At 37.0% G+C, this 27,588-nt stretch overlaps 1 protein-coding gene across 10 annotated transcripts in view; it reads left to right on the top strand.

Annotated features, from left to right (window-relative positions):
* The window catches only part of ERC1 (ELKS/RAB6-interacting/CAST family member 1), a 294,324-nt gene that overhangs the window by 246,924 nt on the left and 19,812 nt on the right, over nt 1–27,588 (top strand). For all 10 annotated transcript variants that reach the window (XM_082767805.1, XM_082767804.1, XM_082767802.1 and 7 more), the window contains one exon: nt 18,506–18,607. In XM_082767805.1, the coding sequence (XP_082623931.1) occupies nt 18,506–18,607 (102 nt within the window). The remainder of the gene's footprint in view (nt 1–18,505; nt 18,608–27,588) is intronic.

Raw genomic sequence — 27,588 nt, 5'->3', positions numbered from 1 at the left:
TAGCTTTCACTTTTGTCAGAGTGGAAGATAAACCATTGTCTTTGGCTTCTTTTTCGTTCTAATCTACATCAGTAATGTCTACTTTTTATCCCTCAGTGCTTCCATTTCATCTGGCACCTCACCTTTCCTGTTTTACCCATATACACTCTTGTTGTTCAGTTACTCTCAACTTTTTGAAAAAGTTCCTTTCTATCTTAGCAAAGGGAGATAAGAAACCTCGTGCTATTGTAAGTATGGGTTATGTGCTAAGTCTGCTTGCCATTCAGAGGAATCTTTGATATGTGTTGTTCCGTTCTGCTTCTGTCTCCTTATCATAATCACTCCTTCCTCTGGAGGCCAACATGAATTGAGGGGCTTTACTTACCATTCCCGTAAACTGAGAGAAATTATTTGGTCGTGACTAGTAATATTCAGCATTTACGCAATATTTAATACATATTTAATCTAGACTTTCAAGTCCCAAAGATGTTTTTTTCTGTACTACTTTGTGCTTCTTTCCTGCAAAGATTTTGGCTGACTTTCCTTATGAGGCCAAGGTACTGTAAAGATTCGTTTCTCAAGTAAATGTGGTTCGTGGGATCATGAGGAAAAGGAAAGAATTTTAGATTCCAGAATAGCTTCTCCCCCCTGAAAATACTCGTTTTCCACTGTTGCTTGTTTCCCTGGAAACCCAGCACACTGACACTTGACACTTCTCTGCTGTGAACTTTTCCAAAGTGAAGTTCCACTGGTTAGCGTGATTTCTCTTTGTAACAGGAGAATGTAAAATGGGTCAGAGGCAGCTGACAGGCAAGCTTTTTTCTCTCACTGCCATGGAGTTGTATCAGAACTACCACACTTCTGTAGGTTTTTATTACCACCCTGCTGATGAAATAATACAGATTCTGCAAGTTATGCAGTTAGTCTTTGCTTTGCCTTAGCTGCACTGATTTGAAACCATGTCAGATTATCCTAACAGCAAAAGAATTTCATCTTTAGGTGATATGGATACAATCCCAGAAGATAACTGCTAAATGTAGCTGTTTCTGTGACAGAACTGCCATTGTTCTCCAAGAGCATCTGAGAGTTCTTGGTGGTGCCATTTTGCTCACCTAGTTTAATGAGTGGAGGTACCTCTCAAATCATGACACTGTCAGAAGGGGACTTAGGAAGTATAGAGGAAGATGTATTTAAGTTATTTTGAGTGTGGTAGTGGTGACTTCTTCGTAGCCAAGAAAACAAGGTAAAATTAAATGTCTGAAATAAGTGATGAGATCAGGGAACTTGGATTCATCTTCCATTATTGATCTTTTTGCCACAGTATCTGCATGCTTGCACTAACAAGAGTGGAAATAGATGAAAAAATGGGGAAATAAAACCTATGTGATAAGAAAGCTAAGAACAGGCAGAAGGGTTTGAAGGGAACTTTCACATCAAAAGTTCCTGCAAGTATTGGGCAAAACAGAAGGTATTCTTTGAATGCTAATATTCTCCAAGTGTTGTGTTAACCTGCTTGAAACAGCAAAGGACAGATACTTTGCTAGAAAATTTTTAAGTAGTGAAGCATTTTGTGAAATATTGCCACTTGTAGTGGAAGTATTACCTTAATAGTGCAGTTACAGCTTCAATTACACAGTCTAAGGCATGTAGAGTCATGGTAAAGTGACTTTTTTCATGGTCTTCTACCACCTCAATCTGAAGAGTCAAACGCAACTTTACAAAATTTGAATCTACTGTCTTTAATGTACAGAGATGCCAAAATATGTAGTTTTTATAGTATGGTTTTAGCAGTTATGATGGTGTAGCTGGCATATATGTGAGCAGGCAGAAGTGAGGGAAAGCATTCTGTGCACTTCCTATTCGGGAAGCTATTGGACTAGAAACAGAAGAGACTTCTGGCTGAAGTGATGTATATCCACTAATTGGCTCTCATCAAACATTGCCAGCTGTCAAAGTTAAGCATCATGGCTTTTGTCGAAGGCCTGTAATCCACCCAGATTATCAATCACGGCACTGCTTGCTTTGCCAGTCATTGCTCCTCGGTAATTGTTTCTGTCAAGCAGGGACTTCTGCCAGGAACAGACCCGAGCAACCTGACAACAGCCGAGCAGGCACAGAAAGCGAGGCTCTATCATGCCCTTGAACACAGCCTTGAAGTACAACATAAAGAAACTACCTTCTCCTTACCATGTGTTCCAGACTTTTTTCCCATCATTTTTAATCATCAGTTACCACAGTAACAGCATTCAGTGCAGTGTCAGCAGTCTTCTGTGGCAGCATTTCATCTTCCTGTGGTATTACATATACACTCATTCCCCTCTCCTTCCTCCTTTTACCTTTACCCTCTACCTCTTGTATTACTAAATAATGATGTATGTTCAAGCAAGTTCCTTGCTGTAGCTGGCCTCATGGTGCCAGAGAAATAAACTGCCTGTTGGCCCTGCTGTAAACAGCCATGCCCGTTTTCTGCTTGTGCCTTGACTAGGACTTCAGTCAGCAGTTTTTAGGGCATTGCAATGGTGGCTCTGTAGGTTTGCTTGGAGGCCGAGGTTCATTTCCTCACTGAAAGACTGAGGTTTATAAAATTGCTTTGGAACTCAGATGACAAAGCAGCGCTTGCTACCATTATTTCCAGACATTTGTAACATTACAGAAATACTCTATAGACTGATATTTTTCCCAAGTTTGATCTCAGTTTTCAAAAATAAACTCTTTCAGTCTATTAGAAATATTCCTCCATTTTATTGAATGTGTTAAGATTTTCATATTATGGTTTTACAGCTTTTCAATTCACTAAAACTTTGCACAAATTAATATACATTAATAGGATAATTGTTGACAGCATCCACTGCCACATTTACAGTCTCTCTCATTCAAGGATTAAAAAGTCCCATCCTAAGTTATTGAAGCATCGTTGTCCCTGGCTAGAAAATCAGGATTGCTGAACAAATCTAGGTTAGCAGTTGAGAGACCCTACATCCCATTTATGTGCCTTCTCCATGAAGTGACAACCAGCCTGATGGTTCTTGTCATCAGTTATACTTGTTAAGCCCACACAGGGGAGAACTGGCTTGTGAGTTGTAATGATGAGTTAAGAACAATGGATGAGCTCAGTGGCTCCAGAAGACTGTACTAGGAAGTCTAGTTTGGGACCTAAAAATAGTAATTCCTTAGTCTGTGAATACTATTTCTGGACATTGGTGCAATATAGATATAGTCATTGTCATTTCACATTGGAATTGTACTACATGGTGATTTTCTGTAGTTATCGTGGCACAAACCACTAATCAGATAGGCCTTTTTTTGTGGTTAAATAAAGAGAAGATATTGGAACAGATCGTGTGTTTATTAATTTTTGTAAGACTTCTGTGCTGTAAATTTTATGTTGAAAGCAGTTACCCTCAGTTTCTGACAGTCTTTCTGTTAGCTGAGGAATTCATGAGATAGATACAAAAGCTTAGAACCAGCAGTTTAGAAGCGCTCGAGATTGCCAATAGTCCTTAATTCAAGGAATAAAATTATGGGTGCATCTTCTTTTGCTTGACTGTTACAGCTTGTGCGGTAGTTGGGAAGGGTCCATACACAATGACTTCCTGTTTGCTGTCCAGTGGCAGGATGTGCCTCAGGGATAAAATATTTGAGACTTTCCAACAACTGGTTCTTGTGGCTGAGCTGGTTTGGCATCACAGTTTCGGTATTTGGATTGATGATGTTTGAACGCTGACCGGAAAAACAGAGAGTTTATGATTACATTTAAGTCTTGTCATTTAGACACATTGTTTACTGAACTCTGAAGTTTTGATGACAAAGAGGATGAGATCAGATCTCATCCTGATAAAAACAAACCCAGGAATATATTGTGTGTGAATAAAAAGGGATTTAACACTAAAATTTCAGTTCTAACAAAGGAAAATTTAGAATGACTTGTAATGCAGTAAAAATACAGTGATTTTCCAAGATGAGCATGTGATCATCCTTAATATTTAATTGATTTGATGTGTCTTTTTCTATAATAACAATTCTTATTAGTTTAAGCTGTTTTACCTGGCATCAGCAATTGTCTAGAAGACACATGTCTTGTTAACTTCATCTCCAGTCAAAATGTGCCAACTTGGTACGTTATGATCATCTGTTCCTACATTTACTGGTATTATTCCACAGGGAAGACACAACACATTGAACAGTTTCATACTTATGCTGTAAAGCAAGACTTTACTTGTGGTTACTTCTGTTTGGATGAAAAGTCTAGTGAACGTGTCACTTCAGTGTTCTCTCTTAAATAAATAGCAATTCGCCTTTCAACTGTCTGAAACCCATTTCAGTGGGTTTGCTGATGCCTTTCTGTCAGTTTAGAGTTTCAGAATCTTTGCTACAGGCACAGCTCGCATAACATGTTTTTACAAAATTTAGTTCATTTTTACAGTTTTTTTCTAGCAGAGTATTGTAAAATTGTATTCTGGAAACTTGTCTTAATCATAACTAAGTAAGGTAAAACATAATTAGTTTACAAACTGTGAGGAGGTAAGCTGAAAGGAAAAAATTAGCAACTTTCTGTCTGTAGCATTAAATGATTAAGGATCAGGCTGCAGGAAAAGTGATGGAAGTCCCCACTTCTTCAAATGTTTTTAAAGAATTGACAAATAATCAAAAATGACTTTGAAGAGCAGCCTTGCATTGAGTTTCCAGAGGATATTCCTTACCAAGGGGTTCTGAATCTATTAATTGTGAAAGATGCCATTGAACAGCTGATATCAAATTCACATATTGATAGTTGGTAGAAAGGTAGAGGCAGAAAGCCAAAACCGTTTTACCAGCTTTAGTACTGGTTCTAATTCATATAAGAACTGTAACTGGTGAGGTGATAGATAATGCAACATGTGTTCCAAAAAAATTTAAGGAGAATGTGAAAGTCAGAGATCTGTGTTGACTGTTTGTCTTATAGAGATAAACAAAAGATGTAGAAGATTTCAAGTAGATTGCAGATTAGCAGTTGTACAAATTAATATGCAAGTAATTGTGTTCTTTACTTGAAGGAAGAATGGTGGAAAGAATTGTGCGCCTAGAAATATGCAATGAAAAATAATGATCTATAAGATAGTATATGTTGCATATTTGGGGTTTTAGCTGTGGAATAACATAATAAATCAGTGAGTTTTTTGCTTGCAAAAGGAAAAATACATAGCCGGCAATAGAGAATTGTAATCCCCATCATCAAATTAAATCAAAATTAAGTCTTAACTCTACAGAATGTACTTCAGCTTCAGTAAATAGTGAGCTGTTGACGAACAGCGGTCTTGGATGTTTTTCAGCTTATGCCCTGCAATATCTCTGTCTACAGGTTTTTCATCATATACTGTATTAAGCTCCATGAAATTCTGAAAATAATTCCCCTTTCTGAATCAATCCAATTGAACCTAGTCCAGTACACTGTATCTTGGGCTAGTGCACAGATAGTGCAGAATAAAATAGAAGTTTCATATTGCAGTTGGAAAACTGAGATATATGCTGGCAATTAGATCTAGTTTCTTGATTCTAACCCTTCACTAATTTGCATACTAAATTGGTAGAATAGCATATCAGGTTTATCAAAACCAGTCACAGAGTTATGAAATTAGGTATCAATTACTTATGATAGAATCTGCAAATGGACGGGTGCTGATAGCTGCAGACTCCCCTCAGTTCTGTTAAAATCATGCTATTATGTTCTGAAGAATCAAAGTCTTAAAAAACAAAACAAATAATAAAAAAAAAAAACAACTTTATTCAGGTTTTGGTGCTAAGTAAATCCATGACTCTTATTCCTTGATATGTACAGTATGTTCTCTATGCCCTGCTCTCTGAGATGAAAAAATATTCATGACCAAAGAAAAGGCATGCATTTTTTCCCTAGGTATCATGTTTTTTCCACTTGACATTTATAAATGTGTGTAAGGAGAGGATGGAGATTTTTTTGCTCCTTTCTGACTTGGGAAGCTGTGAGGATTCTGTTAACAGCTGCCAACTCTGAAAGATAAGGATGAGAAAGTTGATACTGATGGAAATCCCGCTTCCCGTTCCTCCCGTGAATGCATGTCTGTGGACAATGCTGTCAAATACGAGGTAGTGATTTTGACAGATTGTGTTAGGGCATTTGTGTTCTGCTGTCTCTGAGTGGACTTTTATTGAACACAAAGTAAACGAATGGCTTCTGTCCTGCCCTTTCTTTGCCTTAAAACATGGTACCAAAGGTTTGAGTCTTTTCAGTACCAAGAAGTGCTTTTAAAGATTGTGTGCGTAAAGGCAAATAAGTCTCAAACTCAGATAACAGAAAATTACTATCTGAATTTACATGGTGAAATCACACATTTATCATATGGAGATAAGATCAGTGAGGTACTAAAGCACATTCAGTTTCATATATGAGTAAGTTTGCCTTTGCAGTAACATGTCACACAATTTTAGGTTATCAATAAGTGAATATTAGTCTCCCAACTTCCATAATGCTTTTGTCTTCAAATGAATATTAAGTCTGATCTTAAGTATTGGTACTGGTGCCTGGGGGAAGTAATGGTCTTTTATCTTCAATACAGCCCTGGTTAAGGGATGGCTGCTTTATTAGGGGTATTGTTCTCTTTCTTTGATCACAACTTTACAATCACAGAACTCAGTCTTTTGTTCCCTTTCTGTTTACCACTGATTCCTGTCTTTCCTAGAGTGAATACAAATATTTCCTGTAGTTGAATAAACAAAAAATAAATGGAGCTCTCACAGCTGACCCTTACCAAGTTCTTCATAGGATTTGAACAACCTGGGCATCTCTTGTTTTTACAGCGGAATTTTTCCTAAGGAGAGAACTTTAATTTTTTAAACACTCGGTTTCACTGTTACACCATACTTGATCCTTTTAATGGTTTAAGAAATGAATCTTCCCACTTGTTTCGCATTAAGCTGAAACTTAACTGTAATTTCTGACACCACGCCAGTGTGCCCTCCATCTCCAAAACACTATTAGATAAAACCTTGGCCTCACCTCCTTTGTTTCAGCCCGTAACCCAAACTGCTGCCAACTGCTGACATTAATGTTGTTGGGAAAAAAAGGAATAGTGAAAGCAATATAGAGATCCTTAAGAAAACATGCATACATAAGTTGTTTAAACTTGGAAGACTGCATGGGTTTATTTGCTCTGTGGAAGTAATAAGTACTGTACCTTCTTGTTCTATATTTTTCTTCTCTTTGTCAGGAAAATATTTATATGCACAAATTTTCCTTTTGTATCTCTTCTGTATCTCACAAAGAGACAGGCAAGGTATCAGTGGGTGCTCCCAGACTGGAAAAAGAAGGATCCACAGACTGGGGGATACCAGGGAGAACAAGCTAAGAGTAGTTCCTCATTATGCATCTCTATCCTTTTCATTGCTTTCAGATGATGAAAAGATTTCTCTTTCTCTTCTCGTATCTGCTTTCCCATCACCTCTCTAAGTTTAATGCCTTTGCACTAAAATGATCATTAAGGAAGAAACAGCAAAGGTATGATCTGCCTAGTTTTTCATCTTGTTCCACAGACCTTTTCCTTCTGCTGGTTCTGTAGGAGAGATGGAATTTTCTAAGATTTTTCTAAGCTTTACAGTGTGCTTTATGGTGCCCAGGGGGTGAGCCTCTACTGCTGTCTCATGGCATAATATAATATAAACCAGAGAAAGACAACAGGTTAGAAATAGAGAAGGCAGTGGCAGGAATAATGTATGAAATGCATACACCTTAGAGAAACTTATCTGACCAAACTGGCATATTTGTGCCATGAATTTATTTTTCCTTAATAAGAATAATTTTGGCACAAATGCAGTAGAAAATCTGATTGTTTCTCAGGTTTTCCAGCTAGTACTATTAATTAAGCATTGATGCAGACTTAAAAACCAACCTCTGCAGGGCAAAAAAGAAAAAAAGTTTTAATTTATTGTGATTCCCCTTGCTTCTATAGTGCATGCAATAGCAGGGCAGATGGACAGGAATCATCTGTGCAACCTTGTATTACACATATGCTGCTATGTGCTTGGGCAGGAATTCTGCCTCTGTGGACCAAACACAGGGACAGTGTAGATGGACAGGAATTCTGTGTCTGCAGACCACACGCACAGATGGTGCGGACAGACAGGAATGTAATGTCTGTGTGTTTGTATGAATCTTATGAGACAGGGCTGTTCTACGTGGATGTCAGCCCTAATAATTGGCCATACAAAGAAAATTCTTAGCATTAATTTAGATCAGGGCAGCAAAGCCCTGTTGGCTGTCAAAGGAAATGCCCTTTCAACTCTTCCCTCCATGATATGGGGAATTTTGCCTAGATTGAAAGATGAAAGTGAGGCCAAAAAAGTAATAGCATTGTTTTTCTTCTTCTATCTTTCATACACAACAGCTTTTTAAATTAATTTCAGAACATGCAAAATGATCTTAAAGGTTTGTAAATTATTTTTTTTCCATAAATGTTGCTATCAACACTGTTTATATCATGTAGACACAGACACATTCATGTATACACCCAGAGCTAGGTTCTGGGCTGTTACAGACAGTCTGTGTTGAGATGATACTGAGCAGCTCACATCGCTTTAGAATCTAGGAATTTGTATCTGTACATAACTATTTTTTTGCCAAGAACAGCATGCATAGAGGGGGTTTGCTATTAACAACTCTTTGAAGCTGCAGGCAAATGCAATTGAAGTGGTGAGTCAAATAACGGTGAAAATATGTAAGGCTAAAAGAGCTGTGGTTAAAACACTAGTATATACCTTCAAAAAATAAAAACATCTGGAAAAAAGAATACTTTTACTATATTTACTGTAAAAACACAGCCACAACAGACAAAGATTTGAAAACTCAAATTATATCAGCTAGGAAAGGTATAAGTACTTGAGCAGATGGCCTACAAATGATTTTGTCAAAGCAGGTGATAATGACTTAGGTTTTAAGATTTTACAGTAGGATGCATCTTCCATATAAAGTCCTAGGTGGGACTTTGCCAATCAGTTTTCATAAGTACCACTGCACTGAGAAAGATTCTGAATGAAACTAGTTGAAAGACTATGACACAGAAGCAGAGTGAGTAAGTCATTTGGAGTAATACAGGCAGCTGTGTTGAGCATAAGCAAGCGGGTTTCCTTTGGAAAGGAGAGCCAAATAGAAAAAATAATGAAGGAAAGAGGGATGAAGTTATATAGAAGAGAATAAAATGACCAGGGTGTGGAGATAAGCTGAAGTGAAAAGGGAAGGAGAAATTTCAAGTTATAATAAAACAGAAAGCCCCATTATCTATGTAAAACAAAACAAAACAAACAAACAAACAAAAACTTTCTTAGTTTTCAATAGAAATATTTGTTCTGTGCGATACTATGTAGGTAATTTAGAGTTTTTGCCTTCAGATATTTATAGATTTTGTAAGACAAACCTATCTCTGGTGCTTAACCTTGTTACTTAAATTGCTCAAGTTTAAAGTAATCACTTTTTTTATATCTTGGAATTAATTAGCATAATGAGACTATTTTTGATTTTTTTCCTTTGTAAGTTACATGTATCACCAACAGTTGTTAGAAATGTTTATGCTCTATGTATAAGCAAATTGTGCTTCACCTTATTTTTCTCACAGATGATAAAATGTAAAATGGGATTTTTAGCTTGGGCCCACAAACACACTATGAGGGGGAGGAAATGAGCAGGAGAAGTACAATCAGGAGTTCTCAGCGGTTTGAGTAATGAGGACCATGACAAAGAACGGTATTTCCTTTCACATTACTATAGAAGTAGCGTTTCATTTTTTTCTTGAAGTCAGTTGTCTTTAGTGGTGTGCATCAAAGTAAGTTAAAGAGACTGAATAAACTGTATACATTAAACATTCAGGAGACACATGAGCTAAACATGAGTCTCACTGCTCTTCATTTGAGAATTTGTAGCAATTTGGCCTCCCAGAGTCTTAAAGAAAAGGCATGGAGAGTAGCATCAGAAAACTACAGAACATGGAGAGTACATACAAACTATTACAACTTGAGCAAAACATACTAGCTTGGACCAGCTTTTATCTTAATGTCCTGCAAATCAGAGTTTAAATGACAGCACTATCCATTTGTTTATCCAATCTGTAGTCCCCACCAAGTAGCTTTTGAATTTATCGACCATTCCAACCAAATTTGATGGAAGGAAAGAAGTCTCAAAGATCGTGAAACTTACAGGAAATTAATTAACATCCACAGCTGGGTAGAAGAGAAAAAAGTCTAAAGAAGTGCCCCCACACAGGGAAAGGCAAGAAGAACTGCGCCGTGATGTATTTTGTTTGGCTATAGCATATGCATATGCCTGGGCATTCAGAACATACATACTTTCACACTGGTCCCAGTTGACTCTTGCCTGGAGACACCATGGGGGAGGAGGACTGGAGAAAGAGATTATTATAGGGCTGAAGGCCATGCTTAGAAGATGTAGAATACAAATCCAAAGCACGCAGATTTCATTAGCTAGCATAAAATGAGTAATAAAGTGGACTCCTATGCTCTTCAAGAGTAGCCATGCTGTCTGCAAAAGAAATCAGTTCTTAACTGATGAAAGAGGTAATGAGGACTACACAATAGATGAAGAATGGATGTAGCAGCGTGATTTAGCAACAACCAGTTGATGTTAAGCTGATCTAAATAAATGAGTCGATTTTTGCTTTCAGGGCATGTGGCAGCAGAGGCAACAGCTCATACTTTCTCTGGCAGGAAAGGCACAGTAAGGACCTTCTTTTCTGCTCTGGCATGGAGCTGAGATCAGACTTGCCCTGATAGACAGCACCATGGGGCAGGCTCGTAAAAAATACCTGCTTACTTTAAACCTAGAAAGTAGAGGTTGTATATGCTCACTGCTGGAAGATATATAGAACCAGTTCTCTGATTTTGTCCTAAGAATTAAAACAGCAGTTCATTTGGTTTGCTTGCTGTCTTCAGATCAATTTCAATAAATAATTTTGGGGGGCTGTGTAGGATGAGGGATCCAGTATTCTTTGGGGATATTGTCACAGGATGGCATTTGGCCTTTAGATCCTGCTTTAAAGTCACCTAGTCTGTATAAATTAGGTTTACAATATGATGGTAAATGGTCTTAGACTTCAGTCCTTGTTGACATGTCTTTAAGGCATAGCAAAACACACCTTACTGATCTTTCTGCCAAAGACCCTTATATGTAATGAAAAGATGCCAAAGAACAAAAATACGTTTTACTCCTGAGTAGTTAGCCATGAGATGAGAAGGGTTTTTTTATTATTATTATTTTATTCTTCTAGTTTTTTTATCTTTTAAATCTGTGTCTGGTAGATTCCAGGCCTTGTGAAACAAAGCCTGGAGAAAAGGAGGCTCAGGGGTGACCTTATTGCTCTCTACAGGTACCTTAAAGGAGGCTGTAGCGAGGTGGGGGTTGGTCTGTTCTCCCACGTGCCTGGTGACAGGACGAGGGGGAATGGGCTTAAGTTGCGCCAGGGGAGTTTTAGGTTGGTTGTTAGGAAGAACTTCTTTACTGAAAGGGTTGTGAGGCATTGGAACAGGCTGCCCAGGGAAGTGGTGGAGTCACCATCCCTGGAAGTCTTCAAAAGATGTTTAGATGTAAAGCTTAGCCATATGGTTTAGTGGAGGACTTTAGTGTTAGGTAGAGGTTGGACTCAATGATCTTGAGGTCTCTTCCAACCTAGAAATTCTGTGATTCTTTGTGATTCTGTGAAATACAAGAGAAGCAGTTATATTACCACTGTTCAGTCAGACCTAAACACAGCTTGATGTGTCTCTTAAAGAGAGTACAAGAGGGCTAAAAGAACAGATGGAATAATGCTCGTGTGGATATAACACAATAATGCATCCTAAGCACAAGGTCTGATTTGTGTTGTCAGTTGTACCACTGGTTTTCTCTATACCAGAGAGGATCCAGAGCAATAGGCTTCAGTGAACTTTGTCAGCAGGCAAACCTGTAGCTGGTTATTTGTTCATCTCCTAGGGAACTATTAAAGCTCCAAGAGACACATTACTGTACAAGGAAGGTTTCAGTTCAGATTGTTTTTTAAATCCGTCCACATATATCTGCATATGTCAAGCCTCAGAGAGGACTTCCTATACAAATGATCTCCATTAGTTTAGTTCAAAGTTTGAATATGAAGTTGAATATGAATTCTCCAGAACGAAGTTTCTCTGTAATTATGGCAGGTGGGGAGATGAACAGAAAAATGAAATAACTAAATAGAGAAATTAACTGAGCTGATAAAGTCATTCACTTTATAATGTAACATTGCTGTAACATTGCCAATAGTTGATGGAGAAGCCTTTATCTCAGGTAGAATCTGTGTTAAATCCTGTGGGATTTGAAAAACTCCTGTCAGCTGCATGGAGCACTTGCTCTTTGTCGCCATCGCTAAAACATAGATTCCGGGATGTACAGAATTTCAGTAATGAAAAGGTTTTTCATTTGCATTCAGATGAACATTGTGTTTGTTTGCTGCTAATACTGCAATTTCAGTTGCAAATATGAAACATAGCCAAAAGGAAAAACAAACCTTATTAATGACGTGTCTTTTAAACATTATAAATAAAAATGACAATTCAGCATGTACCATATCTTCACAGACCTGAAAAATGTCTCCTGGACCATTAAATATTATGAATGTAAAGGGCACATTCAATAAAACACTTGATGCAGTCTCTCAGAGACCCCATGCTCAAGGTGGATATTATGCCCAAGGTAGTTATGCACAGCATCACGTTGTAATGAGAGGTGAAGAGGGTTTGTTCTCATTGTTTCTGGCAGCCAGATTCCAGCAGGGAGATGGTTGGGTATTTGCAGAGAGTATGTCTCAGTGCGTGTTCTCAGAAAGGAAAAAAGGACTATCTGAAAGTCTTTGCAGGAGCATGATTTTCAGTTACTGGATTTGGCTAATGACCTAGAAAAATATATATATATTGCTACATTATTAATAGAGAAAAAGTTTTCAGACTGTTGCAGTTCTGTGTGTTTGCTCTCAGTGAAACATCCAGCTCTGAGAGCTGAATCATGATTCTATGAAAGAAATGGGATGACTCCTTTAACTCACTGACATACTCTCTCTACCGCATATCCATTTGTCACAAGTACAGTCATTATATTAATGTTTACTTAATGTGGGGCTTTTTTAAGCTCCACATTAAAGGATTAATAAAGCTTGTTTAGACTGGTTAGCAAAGCCAGAATTGCATTACTCAAGTATTTTACAAAAAATGAGGAAGCAGTCACTGATGTCATGGTTTCCACAGTGTCCCATGGTGGAGATTTGACAAGAACTCTTTGAGTAAGTTAATGCAATGTGAGTATGAAGCTGCCTAAATTAATATAGGGAATGCATAGCTTATGAGCTAGTATCTGATGTTTAGTAGAGGTCTTGTCCAGAGATACAGAAGTATGCTGTTCCTTCAAATAAAATTTGGTTTCAAAAGCTGGCCAGTGTCGTGGTTACCAGAACACTAGCTATCCCACTGAAATGCTTAAGAAAGCTTTGTATTCTCATTGCAATGTACAATGTAGTACAAGCTTTCAAATAAAACTATTCTCTAAAATATAAACAAAGTCTGAAAATAAAATTGTAGTTTTCAAATTTATGTGTGGAATTCCACTATAGAGAGCTTGTCAGTCCTGGGCAGCACTCCTCTAGGTTTTACCAGCAGGATATGTATCTGACTTTCCTACATTGTGGATCAGCTTGAGGTCTATTTTTTTCTCTTATAGTAATTTAGCTGTGATAAAATCTATTAATTTGGTCTTCAGGACACAGGTGCACAAACATGCTACTGGTGTAGCCTGCAATGAACATAAAATAGCTTACTCTTAGGAACCTGCAGGTGAGTTTGCCTGGAAGCAGTACATCCATGAAGTAGGAACATAATGATACTTAAACAAAATTCACCATGGCTACAGTTTTGGCAACTAAAATATTATACAAGTGCTGTTTGGAATGAAAGCTTTCAGGTGTTGGCTGCATTAGAACTGCTCTACTCCATGGTAATTTCCTTGTTTACCCAAACATTTATTGAATATAATGCACAGGCAGAAACAAACTGTATGATAACCAGAAAAAGTATGGGGAATATACAGTTAACAATAAGTGTGTAGTGCAGAACCACGAAACAACAGAAGAAAAGAGCATGTTTAAAAGCAGTGCTAATGCTGAGCATTCACATTTACTATTAAAAACAAGTTTATCTCATTTTTTCTCAGGTGCTTTTTCTTTTAAAATAACCACCTGTTATAGCAAGGAATAGGACAAGGGCTGAGGTTAAATAATGACTAGAAGCAGGAAGCGCATTAAGGATATGTGTATCAGAGAGGTGATAAAAGGACAGCAGAAGTTCTGGGGAAAAAAAAAAAAGTGTGAGGGGGTGGCAGGCATGATCTGATTGTTTTCAGCATAGTCGTATATAATTAGAGAAAGCTTTTGTCATATGTTATGCCCTAGACCTGCAGTTCACTGTATGTGGCCCGCAAATCTCTTATGGCAAACTATCTGGCTTTCAGTTAGGAGCCTGAAATTGCACATTGGTTCTTCAGTAATTTTGAGGATTGACGCTAGTCTAAAGGGTTGTGGGACTGTTCTTTTGTGCAGTGATTACTGGGAGACTGAAGAGTGATTTCTAAGGTTCTGACGGGGAGTGTTTCGTGTGTGTGTGTGTGTGTTGTGTGTGTTTGTTGTTGTTTGGGGTTTTGGTGCTTTTTTCTTTTTGTTTGTTTGTTTTGTGACTGGAGGGGAAAGAATAAGTTTAGGAAATCCACTCTGTCGAAACAGAAAGAAACCTTCTGGAAAAAATCAAGAAACCTACTGAGTTTTGTGGGGTTTTGTCTCTTTTTTTCAATCTAGTGTTTCATCTTCACATGCATGAAGAAGGTACCTATAGTGGCAAATGATATGTTTTAAGCAAAATTTGGATCTGGCATCCAGTTCTTATCATCACTAGTTCTGATTACAAGCTCTGTAGGTTTTAGACAAATGTTCTCCTGACACAACTGATTTGTCTGCATTGCTCATTTATTTTCTCACAGGACACAGTGGTTAAACCACTTTGTTGTTCACATTTTTTACAGTGATGTAGAAATGTTTGCCCTAGGATCTGAGCCATGACCTCATAAGGTGGGAGAGGATTGTATAATAGCACAATGACACGCAGTTTAGGACTGCAGGATGTTGGAGTGGTTCCCCACAGTAAAGTAAATGGTTTGTTTTTAAATCATTACAACAGCCATATGCCAGTACTCTAGAAATTTCCATCCTTGTGAACATTTTTTTTTTTTTTTCTGGAGAGAAGCAATAGGAGAAAATTCAGTTCATGTATTTCCAGTTATTTTGAAATCTCCCAATTAGAAGTTCTTCAGTTAGCATTCAAGTCTAAAGCAGAAGCATTTTATTTCCATGTTTGACATAGAGAGAATTAGAAAATTGTTACATTATATTAGAAATATGTCTGCAACACTGCTTAGAACTTTAATGCTGGAAAATAACTTGTAGTATACACCAGGAAATAAACTTTTTTTCTTCCATTTCTGAATTTTTGCCTCATTCCAAGGATATATATGTGTCAATTAGTTCCTGTGGAGAAATCACAGTGCTGAATTTGTTGTTTTCTTGCCAAGATATTTGTATCAGACACATGCTCTCTTAGAATAACAGCCGAAACAGTAGAAGCTCAAGTTGGATTAAAGGAGCAACATAGAAAACTTCCTTCTAGGTGAACTGATTCTGTATGTTTGTCATTGGGGTGTTGGAAACATTGGTCTGGCTTAAATATTCAAATGGCTGTAATGGAGCTAAGCTGCTAAATATTTGTGGAAAGAGGAAGTATTTTGGAACTGAGCTTTTTCCACTTTTGAAAACTCCAGCCTTGATAACTATAAAATTATTTGAAAATGAAAAGTCCAAATACTAAGAATTACAGCATAATTTAGATGGCAATGGACTTTTGCATACCGTCTAGTCCAACCACCTGCTCAAAGCATGTCTGATCAGAGCAGACTGCTCAAGACCTTGTCCGGTTGAGTTTTGAGAATCTGCAAGGATGGAGATGCCTGTTCTAGTGCTGGATAATCCTTGTTATGAAAAGGGTTTTCCTGATCTCTAACTAGAACCTTCTGTTTTCTAATTTGTATACACTGTCTCTTGTCCTGTCCCCTCCAGGAAGAATGTAGCTTTCCTCCTATCAAAATAATTGAGGAAGCCTCCTCTTTCTCAGGCTAAACCTGTCCAATTCTCTCAGCCTCATGTCATGCTTTCTGCTAAGTATTAACAGTAGGATATTCTACTTGAAGTTAAAAGTCAGGGGTATGCAACCTCTTAAATTCCACTTCAGAATTTTCTGTGAGCGATGTTGTGCTTCAGATGATTAGATCTGTATATTCTTTCATTCCTATATTGGCACTAAGACAGGTTTTTTTACATGCAAAAGCATAAAGCATGCTGCCTCTGTCTGGGAGTAGCTATTTTCTTTTGTCACAAAAGTTAATGTTTTGTACCAGTCTTCCGGTAAACTTCTGCTTCTTAACAGATCCGTTCACATACACATTGAAAGTCATGTGGAAAGTTATTATCAAAATGAAAAAAATCCAAAGAAAGGCAAAATCATTTAAAATCATTAGGTCTCCTTGCAGAGAAGAATTTATTAAATATCCAGTCTTAAATGTAATAAAATAATAAATATAGGGAATATACCTTGACAGTAAACTGGTTGTATTAATGTAGAACACTTCAAGTAATGATTTATGAATGATGAGTCAGACTTGGAATTCAAAACTTGTTTGACAAAACAGAGCAAACAATATAAAGATTTCGTGTGATTAAATTGCTTATTGCTTAAGCTCAGTTTGTTATTAGTTTTTGTTAAATTAATCCAAAATAAAATCAAATCCAGATTCAAGCCCTGGACCTTCTTTATAATGATCTGAATGCAGTCAATTAGAATCTACGTTCTCTAGCTTTGAGGCTCATTAAAATTATACTTTTCCATGAGAAATTCATTCAGTTATGAAGAGATTGAATCAACAACTGGCATTTTACAGTGAGCTTTGAGCTTTCATTTAAGACATTTAATTTTAGTAAATCTTTGATGATTTTAATATGTCTAGCTATACATAATTTACTATGTATCATATCTAACACAGGTCTGGCTAGCCTTTTTGGCTTTTTGTAATACAGGAATTTTACAAAGCTCAAAGTGGGGCTTCATCTACGTTATAAACTGGGAAATGCCATCTTTCCATTTGGGGTCTGCTCCAGATGTGAGAGCCCAGTGACAGTGGCAGCCAGACAACCTCAACTGAAGCAGCTGACACGAAGGCAGCAGTTCATATTGCAAGACCCAAGATCCGGCTGTCTTTTGAAATCTACTTGCAGAGCGTTATTTCTGTCTGAATGGTCCTTGTAAGCAATGTGTGTGTGTTTGTAGGTACCTGGGGACCTCCTTTCAGGATAGTTGTATACTAACAGGGCTTCATGTCGCTGACTTTTTCCTTTGCAGACAAAGCTAGGTAGTGTATTATCATGTTCATTGAAATTGCTTAACTAGAGTGGTAATGTTAAGGTAGTATTCAATTTATTTTACCTGTTTGTTTGTTTTTTTTTTAAACAATATATTGCCTAGAAATAAGGAGAACAGGAGAACCTTGTACTCAGTCAGTTGTCCTTGTACAAGGTGGAAGTGCCCCTTGAATTTTCATTTGTGTTTAAACTCATACAAAATGTATCTTCCATATATATAGTAGTCAATAATTCCATATGTATTTTATATTTTGTGATTAATATATATGTATATCTTCTGAATCTTGACATTTCCTGTGAAGTTGAAAAAAATCTAAGAAAAGTAAAGAAACTCATTTCAAATTTTGTTAATTCTTTGCTTGACTGTATGCAGTTTGTAATTTTATACATCTTTATTACATCACCTCTTCTTCCCAAAGACTAATTTATTAACTTCCTAACTTCCTCACAGGAAAGTTTTTTTTATTGTTCAGATTTTTCTGAGTAATCTCAGGATTTTTGTACTGTCTGGTATATTAACTGAAAATGGTTTTGCATATTTAGATTAAATGTTTTTTTCAGTAAATAGTCAATATTCAACTTTCCTACTATTATCACCTTGTTTACCTTTTTTTTAAGCCGACTTCTTTTTTTAAATTACTTAAGTACATCCAACTGATGTTTTAATTGTTTTTTTTTCTCCAAGCTGGTGTTTCAATCTTAATCCCAAGATTCTTTAACAAGTAATTGGTTTCTTTGTACACATATCTACAGCGCCAGTTTTATTAGGTGAAGGTCAGATGAGCCAGTTAATTGCAAAACTAACTTTGCCTCGTAGTAAACTAGTTTGAATGTGTTTCCTATTCGTATAGTAATACCTACTAATGTTTTGTGTGTATATTTGAATTTTTTTTTTACACGTGTGGATTTTGGATATACAGGATAGCCTAAGTAGCTTATGGTCCCTTTAGTCTCTATGACCACGTTAGGCTGAAATTCTTCTGTTTCTTGCATAGACTCAGAACCGTATGAAGCTGATGGCTGACAACTATGAGGACGACCACCTCAAATCCTCATCCCATTCCAACCAAACCAACCACAAGCCCTCCCCAGACCAGGTAAAGTGTCTCTCTTTTTCTCTTGTCAAGTAATTTTACTATGGTGGCTGATTATTTTGAGTTATATGTAATTTTCCCCAACATGCTTGCAGTATCTTGGAACAAAAATGGCATTCCACAGTGCAGTTATAAAGCAGAAACTGATGTTGCTGTTGTGCCGGCTTCCTTGAAAACTCCCAAAATGTGAACAAACAGTTCCTGGTACCAAGCTGTTATTAAGTGGGTGGAGAAGAGGGGGCAGACAATGAAAGAGAAGAAAGAAATGCTACTGTCTTAAAATGCAAGACTGGAGTCCTGTGTAGCATATTCAGATCTAATAACTCGGGTTTGCTGCTTGAATGTGTGGAGTGTCCAGGACTGTTTCTTGTCTTCAGTAGCAGGAAATCATGCTCCAGGATCAGCTTTCTGATCTATGCATTGCATATGAGCAGTTCCCTTCATTTCCCATGAGGAAATCCTGGCCTCTGTGCCAAATGAGCACAGACTACTCCCTCACAAACTCAATGGGCCATGAACTGAAGGAAAATCAATTTACCATCTCCAAGGCAGTGAGGAGCCTCTTGTGTCATTTACGAAGCACAGCCGTGTGTTTGATAACTATCAGAAAGATTATCTATCCCTTGGGTAGCACAGAGAATGCCAACGTAATTGCATATCCCATGTTGTAATCTCATCCATTCCAATTTAATTAAAATATTAGCGATCATTAATCACTGCCTTGACAAAATGAAGGAATGTTTGGCACTCCTCTTTGCCCTCTGGCTGAGCTAGAAATTGTTGAGAACTGAGGGAAGGCATCTCATTCTAGACCTTTAAGCACCAACCTTGTGAAATACAGAAATTGAGTAAGGTACTGAGTTATGAGGAAAATGGAGGGGTGGTATATATATATATATATATATATATATTCACCTTGAAAAAAAACACAACACAAATAATTAATATTTCTCTTTATGTCTGTATCAGAAAATAGTAAGGGATGCAAAGGAAAGCAGAAAAATTCTCTTTTTCAAAGCAACTTCCTTCTGCACCTTGTAATACCCTCCTCTAAATGATAAAGAAAGAACTACAAATTGAGCATCTTTAACTTTCCTGAAATGTTTTTGGAAAATGTTGGTTTTAGCTCCTTCAGGAAAGTTGCAATTGTTAAGGCTACAAATTAAATTGCTTTCCTAACTGTGTTTTAGATGAAATATTAGAATATCTGTTGTTTCTGAATTGCAAGTGTGGAGTGAAATGAAGCCATTTCCACGGTGTAACTGTAGTACATGCTTGCAAGTGAAGGCAGTGTAGCATTGACAGATTAAATGAAAAGATTAAATATTTAAGGAAGTTCTTGCAAAGGCCTCAAAGACAGGGCAGCTGGAAGGAGAGGGCAGGAGGAGGGTCCAACTGTACTTTTCCTTTTGCATAGGGGCATTTTAAAAGTTAGCAAAGCCTACAAGAAAGCAAAGCAAGCTGTACCTCAAAGTGTAACTTTGAATATTGTGTAAGGAATTAAGACCACACTTTTTACTACTATATGTACTTACATATGTGCTTTAAATACTAACCAACTCTTTATTTCATTCCCACGCTGCTCTGGGGCTTTTCTCCCAATGTCACCTCTGCACCACTAGGATGAGGAGGAGGGTATTTGGGCATAACCAGTCAGATGCTCTTAGCTCAGCCATTTTGTTCAGAACGGTGAGAATCAACTTCTCTTGCCATTAGAAAAGTTTCCAACAGTCACTCTGCCATCTTGCTGCTGCGTGCATTGTGAAACCGGGGCGTACCCCTTCTCCCTTGCTTGCATAGTCTCTGCATGTGGGTGTTTCTTGTGTGTTTATTTGTCATTTGCGATTTTCTTCTTCTAATAATCATGTCATTGTTTCATGATGTTGTGGGGAAAACTTTCCCGGGCATGTAATTGAGTTTATATGCAAAGCAAACTCTTAGTACATATGAGAGAACAGGAAATGTCTCTCATAATTTATCATTAACTTCACGGAGGAAATGTTTTCAGTAAGATTCTTTTTCAAAGTAGTTTGCACTGTAGCCAAATCTATGTATGCTTTTTCGATTCTGGTTGGTAAAAAATTTGCTCAGAGATAATGTTCCTCCTGCAGATAATGTTCCTCCTAAAGGTTTTAAGCATGTTGAGATCTGCTGCTGAGATTGCTGCCATGCAGGCTGACCTAAATACTCACAAATATTTATCAGCTCAGAACAGATGATTCTTGATACTGACTCAGAATATAAATCGTCTGTAAATTTGAAGGTAAAGAGTAACATCCCCTTAAGCTTCCTCTCTTCCTCCCATATCTTCCATTCTTTCAAAAAAAAATGGGGAAGAAATTGGTAGCTCTTTGTCATTTAAACTGCGTTTTGTTTCCCTATATCTGCCCCTATACTTTTATCTTTTCTGCTGTCAAATTGTCTCTGCAAAAAAAAACAACACACATTTCCGGAACAGAAGGCAGTGCACAGGACAGAGACATTTTCTAGCAAAGAAGAAAACATGCTTTCCTGTCCAGGAGCCTTGAGATTCAGAGCTGCAAAGATCAAATATGGATTATAAGGCTACAGTGCATAGAATTAATTTAAGCCTTGTAGTATCAATTTTAAAGCAAAATAAATTTATTTAACTACTTAAAGTATTTTAAAGGATTGAGAAGTGATGATATTAGTTTAAAAAATTATATGGAACTTTTTCATGTATCCTTAAGAAAAAATATTCCACATGAGTTTCTTTGTAGCTTTTCTCAGAATTTGATTTTTCCATATCAATTATTTGTAAGAAAATTCTTCTGAAAAACTCTGTGGAAATTATTACTTTAAAACAGATTTGTAAAAAATAAAAAGAAAAAAGAAAGAAAGAACAAGTTACTCTCATCTCTTCACACTTGCTCAATTAACTGCAGGGTTATATGTCTGTCTGACTATAGATCAGATATGTCTTTTCAAGTCAACCATCTGAAAATTTAATCCAACTGTGGCATTGTCAAACTTGAATTTCATGCCTTGGGGTTTGAAGTGAGAAAATCTCTTAGTGAAAAAAACTATGCTTCATTAATCTAGACTCATTGTTGATTTTGCGTTCTTTTTGAATCACTGCTCTTGTAATGGTTACGTGTTAGTATATGATGCTAAAGGTTTTAGAGAGAATGCTTGTAAAGTTTTGCTGAAGCATGGCAATTAAACAGGAATGATCAGGTAAGAAAACGATGAAAAGAAAGAAGACACTTGCAATCAAGGTAGGGATTATTCTGATTTTCATTCCAGAGCAAAAATGAAGATTATATAACAAACACTGATAGAAAGATCTTTCTCTTTTTTTCTCCCATCTACTGATTCATCTATGAATGTACCTGTGCTAAGAGAATGACTTCTTAGTTTACTGAATTAATAGGTGCTCCTCATACCAATTAAATATGTTATATGCTTTTGCTTTGTACTTGAGGCATTTTCCTTAGCTTCCACATTATGACAGCAGAGCAAGGAAAGCGTGTTACAGAATATCCTAGTGAAAATAATGAGGCACCCAGCATCCTCACCTAACAGGCATCCCATCTGAGAAACACGTCAGTCTCAAGTCTGTCTTGCATACATCAACAGAGAAAAGCTTAAAGCCGATTGATGCCTCCCAAGCCTGTTATTCCTAACAAAGTACATGTTTTTATTATGATATTCCACGTACATTCAGAGAAAAACTCCTCCTTCCCTTTGTAAAGAGAAGATTTTAAGCCATGAAGTACTTAAATCTTCATGTGTTAAATGGAATGTATATGTTACAATGACTTTCAAATAGTGCCTAATACTGTAAGACTTGGAGATAATTTTATTTTTGCAAGATTCCTTTAGGTCTGAAGATGCAATCTTCTCTGGTCAATACTGAAGATAATGGAATTCACCAAAATATGTACAGTAACAAACTACATTATTTATATATATATATTACAAAAGGCCTTTTCCCTTCTAAATTCTGGAATTGACTGAAAATGTTAATGCTAAAATGACAGCACTATCAGATACAGTTCCACTGAAATGCAGTATTACTTCTAAACATATGCGCCCTACCTGTAGTTTTATAGAATGGTAATTTACAGTTCAGTGTAAATACCAGCCTTTTTCTGTAGGACAGATTCTCTCATTTCCTTTCTGTCTGAATTTCTCATGACTCCTTTTATTCCCCAGATGGAGCTCTATGCTTCTCTATATCCAAGCATATTCAAATGTGCTTTCTCATGAGGGTACCCCTTTGTCTTTCTCAAATACTAAAATGGTCTGGCCAATGGCTTAATCAGTTATTACTTTTATCAAAATTAAAAGGGATTTAAACTTTATGATATCAAATACATATTAACGATATGTATGTATGCATGTGTATATTCTTGTAAACATGTGCCGTGCATATGCTATATTTGGGAAAGAAGCAGCAGAGCTTCCATACATAAATTTCTCAAGCTGCTCTACTCATCTAGCTTTCTTGCTAAGTACAGCCATGCTATCTACTATGTGAGAAAGTGTGAGCATGGTTCAGAAATCTGCTTGTGTTAACTCTGCACATCAGAAAGAAGAACTGATTTTGTTGGATGGCTGTTGTGGGTATAGGATAACATAAAAGCTGTCAGAAGAGTGAAAGGCAATCAGAATGAAGGACACATGGAAAAGCAAGGATAAGTTAAAAGTGCTAAGAGTAAGAATACAGAAAGAGCAAAAGTGAAACTTTGAGAACTGAGACATTTATTCCAGTTTATAATTTATACATACTATGTCTGTGTTTTTGAGCGTGCATGCCGTTATATAGCATTCCTCTTCCCATATTCCATGGCTCTGGCTTGCAGTAGAAGTTGGAACCTAAGAGATGCCATCACCATACAATTTTGGAACTCATTCTGTGGAAGCATTTTCTAATAATGATTGCCAAAAAAATCTGAAGTCACGGATATGCCTGCTAAGGAGCAAAACATTTGGCTTTGCTGTGCTTGAATTCCAGGAACAAAATTTGAAAATTAATTTCATGCTTATTAAAGTAACAGCGTAATAGCCAAAGAGCTAGCATTAAACTAGAGCACATAAAATTTTCTTTTTCAAGATGATGAAAATATTAGAACATTACTATTACTGTAAGAAAAAAAAATTTTTTTGCAAGACAAAAGACCTCTTTTTGTGATGTTTTTCTAATACTTGAGTTTCACAAATTTTAACACAGAAACAATAAGTACTGTGAGTTGACTCCTGAAGACATTAGCATAATTTAACACATCTTTTTAAGATTTCAGAGTTAATGTCTGTGGTGGAAAGAGGAGGGTGACAGAACAGGAAAATATTTAAATTGTTTTTGAGAACTGAAAAACAGTCAACTCAAGTAAATTTTATAGATTTCTTTTCAAAAAATGCAAATTATAATGGTGACATCAACAGATTACGTATGTATTGCGTAGCAAAGGCTATATTTTTAATTTTGTAATTGGCTTTGCTTAAGGTTTCCCTGTAGACAAGAGTCATCCAAACTTAAGAACTGGGAAAAAAAAAAAAGAAGTCATCAATATGTTTAATGGGCTCCTCAGTAGAGGAGGGACATGGAACTACTGGAGCAAGTCCAGAGGAGGGCTACTAAGATGGTTAGAGGACTGGAGCACCTGTTGTACAAGGACAGGCTGAGAGAACTGGGCCTGTTCAGCCTGGAAAAGAGAAGACTGAGGGGAGACCTCACCAATGTGTATAAATATCTGAGAGGAATGTGTCAAGAGGATGGAGCTGGTCTCTTTTCAGTTGTGCCCAGCAACAGGACGAGAGGCAATGGGCACAGACTGAAGTACAGGAGGTTCCAGCTGAATATGAGAGGGCAATTCTTTACTGTGAGAGTGACAGCACTGGAACAGGTTGCCCAGAGAGGTTGTGGAGTCTCCTTATCTGGAGATACTCAAAACCAGCCTGGATGCCACCCTGCGCAATGTGCTCTAGGTGATCCTGCTCAGCAGGGGGTTTGGACTAGATGATCTTCAGAGGTTCCTTCCAACCTTGGCCATTCTGTGATTTTGTGAAACGAATTGTTTGATTTTTTTTTAAGGTATAGTTTCTCATCATTAGATTATAATATTCTAAAGGACATCTCTTGTGAATAAATTGTTTCCAAAAACAGTCTTATACTAAATAGACATTTGTGACTATTCAAGGGTAATGTAGCTTGAATGACCTTTCTGTGTTCCTTCTGTTGGGATAAAGGTATTAAAAAGTCTTGAGGTGAAAACAATAGAAAGAGTTATGCTCCCAGAGAAGTTGATACAAGCAGATGCAGACAAAAACAACAACTGAATGCTCAAGCTTGTAAGCCATGTTTCTGGTGTCTGAAGACCAATTTTCTCTCACCCTCAGGAATGCCCCAGATGAACATTCATGATTTCCTTTTTCTTTCTTTTGAGGGGGTATTTATTTATTTCCATCTGACAGCTGAAAGGAAATGCATAAGCATGGGCACCTAGTCAGTCAGCACACCTAGCTATTCATACAGATTTAGAGGATGATGGCAGAAGTAGGAGACAAATGACAGTAGTCTGAAGAGCTGTGGCTAGTATGATGGTAGAGTAAGAGGGACAGAAGTAATGATATTGAGGGAGATAGGATAGGACATCTCAGGACTTAATGCAACCCTTACCACAGTTGCTAACACCCATGAACTTCTTATTGAGAACACTGCAGAAGAAAAAGTGCCTGTACTTTGAGAAGCTTGAGAGGAATACTCATTTTTTTCATGCACTCTTTGGTGCTTGAATAAATATACTGATTTCCTTCAGCAAAGGATATATCTTATTCATGATGAGATCCATTTTCAGATGATTACATGGACATTCATTCACTGCATAAATGTGATCTTTCTCTCAACATGAAGCACATTTTATGCTTGCAGAATGTAGAGGGCTGCTCATCCTACTGTCACAATTCTTTTAGGTTCTCAGTCTTGTCACTTACTACACTGTGAGCTAATAAACTTCTCTGCAGATGCTTTTTAAATAAATTTATTTTCAGTATGGTCTTTTTAATTGTTAGGTCAAAAAAATCAAGCTTTCATGCCTGACTCATATTACAACATACTTTACTGGATGCGGTACTAGACCACGATTCAGAAGATAAATTCTTTCCTGGCATTGTCTCCCACCACTCGCTTCTTTTCTTTCTCTCTGTCTCAAATTCTGTAATCGTAAAATGAGCTGAAGTTTTTGTGAAGTGTAAGTTCTGCTTGGGAAAAGTGCTACATAAGTGCTAGGTAATATTATTACACAACGTCCTAAAACTGTGTTGTTACAGTGGTATAATGGTGATTCTGATACCTCATTTTGAATTTGTTCCCAAAATTGTGTTAGATTTGTGTTCAACTTGATTTATTAATTATTTTATTTTTCTTTCCAAGATCCTATTCCTTCACAAAAAAAGGGATAATAACCCATTAACCCATGTGTTAAATATTTGAAGGAGCTCCAATTATAGCATACTGAACAAAGCTCTTTAGACAGCTCTCTCCCTTTTCATTGTCATCTTTTGTTTTCCGAAGGGTTATTTCTTCCTCCATAAAAATCTACAAATTAATTGTGTGGTGTATCTGTATTATATCTGTTATAGTTCTTTCATATGTGTAAAATCACTGTGAAAGAATGTGCCTTGCCTTAGAGACATTCACTGTGCAAAATTTGAAGGCGGCTACATGAAATAATCTTACTTTATTTAAACATTATCGCTTGGCCTGACTGAGAGATAAGATGCCAGATTTGTTTTGTCATACTGTAACAGTCAGGACTCCTCACTCCCACTTTCCAGATGGGCTAAACTTGTAGCAGTAAGAACCCTGGTGCGATGCACTCCAATAAGATGATGTAACTAATTAATCCTTACAAGGGTAGCACTTTGAATACAGTTGTCCTGGTTAATCACAGGACCTGCCTTCCATCCCTGCTTTTCTGGAGTCCTGTTTATGTGGGCGTCATTGTTAATTATGAAACTGAAAGACTTCTCTGCCATCAAGCTCAGGCAAGGAGGCACAAGGAGGGTGCATAGACTGACAGCTGTTCACTCAAGAAGTACAGTTCAAAATCAAAATGTTTGATTTACCTATCAAACAGTTATCTATTCTTTTCAAGACTTTTCAAGCATTTTGACTGTAATGACTGAATAATGAAAAGCCTTTTGCAGTGACTTTCTTATTTCAGTGTAAGTAACAATCCCATCTCGTTGGAGTGACCAATTTAAGAGAGAGTGATATCAACCTTAGTATTTTGTTATATGATTAATGTTCTGTCATCCCAGTTTGGAAACCATTCCTTTCCACCTTCTCTCTTATTCTGTTCCTGTACTGGCATGCAATCTTTTAGCCAGTAAATAGAGTATTGTTAGACTGGGATGGGCCAGCCTGAGAAGAATGCTATCCTTAAAAAGGCATTAAGTTCTGCTCCCAGTCCTTTCCCTGGGAACAGTTCTTTTGTTAGCTTGGTTTTTTAACTATACTATTTTGCTATCTTAGTAACTATTTTATATTGGAAGAATATATTCTCTGTCCAATAATGTTTTATCTACCAGCACAAAAGAATTGATCTTGATACACTGTTAGTCTTCTTTCTGATCCCAGAAAGATAAGGCTAAGATTTCCAGATGGAATTTTGTAATCTGCAGTTCTGGGATGAATTAAGCACTCACAACAGAGGTGTAACTGGATTGTATCACTGTCTTCCTATTATTCTTACAGATCAAAGTAGAACACAAATAGATACTTATATTCTAAAACATTCAAAACAGATGGCTGGTTTCTTTTTGTAGAGATTTGAGCTTTTCAGCAAAACAATTGCAAAGAGGCTATCATTCATATCTACCAAATCAGATTATTCCAGGTCTGTGTCTTATTTTCTTTTCTGATTTACAGCTCAATATGTTCTTCTACTCACAGCTTGTTCTTTGTAGCAAGTAAGAATTCTATACTCAAACATTTTTATTTGTTTCTGGCTGCTTCC

The sequence above is a fragment of the Aythya marila genome (assembly GCF_965140915.1).
Source record: "Aythya marila genome assembly, chromosome: 1".
Taxonomy (NCBI): domain Eukaryota; kingdom Metazoa; phylum Chordata; class Aves; order Anseriformes; family Anatidae; genus Aythya; species Aythya marila.
Note: the sequence above shows the minus strand (reverse complement) of the source record. Positions and strands in the feature narration are given on the sequence as shown.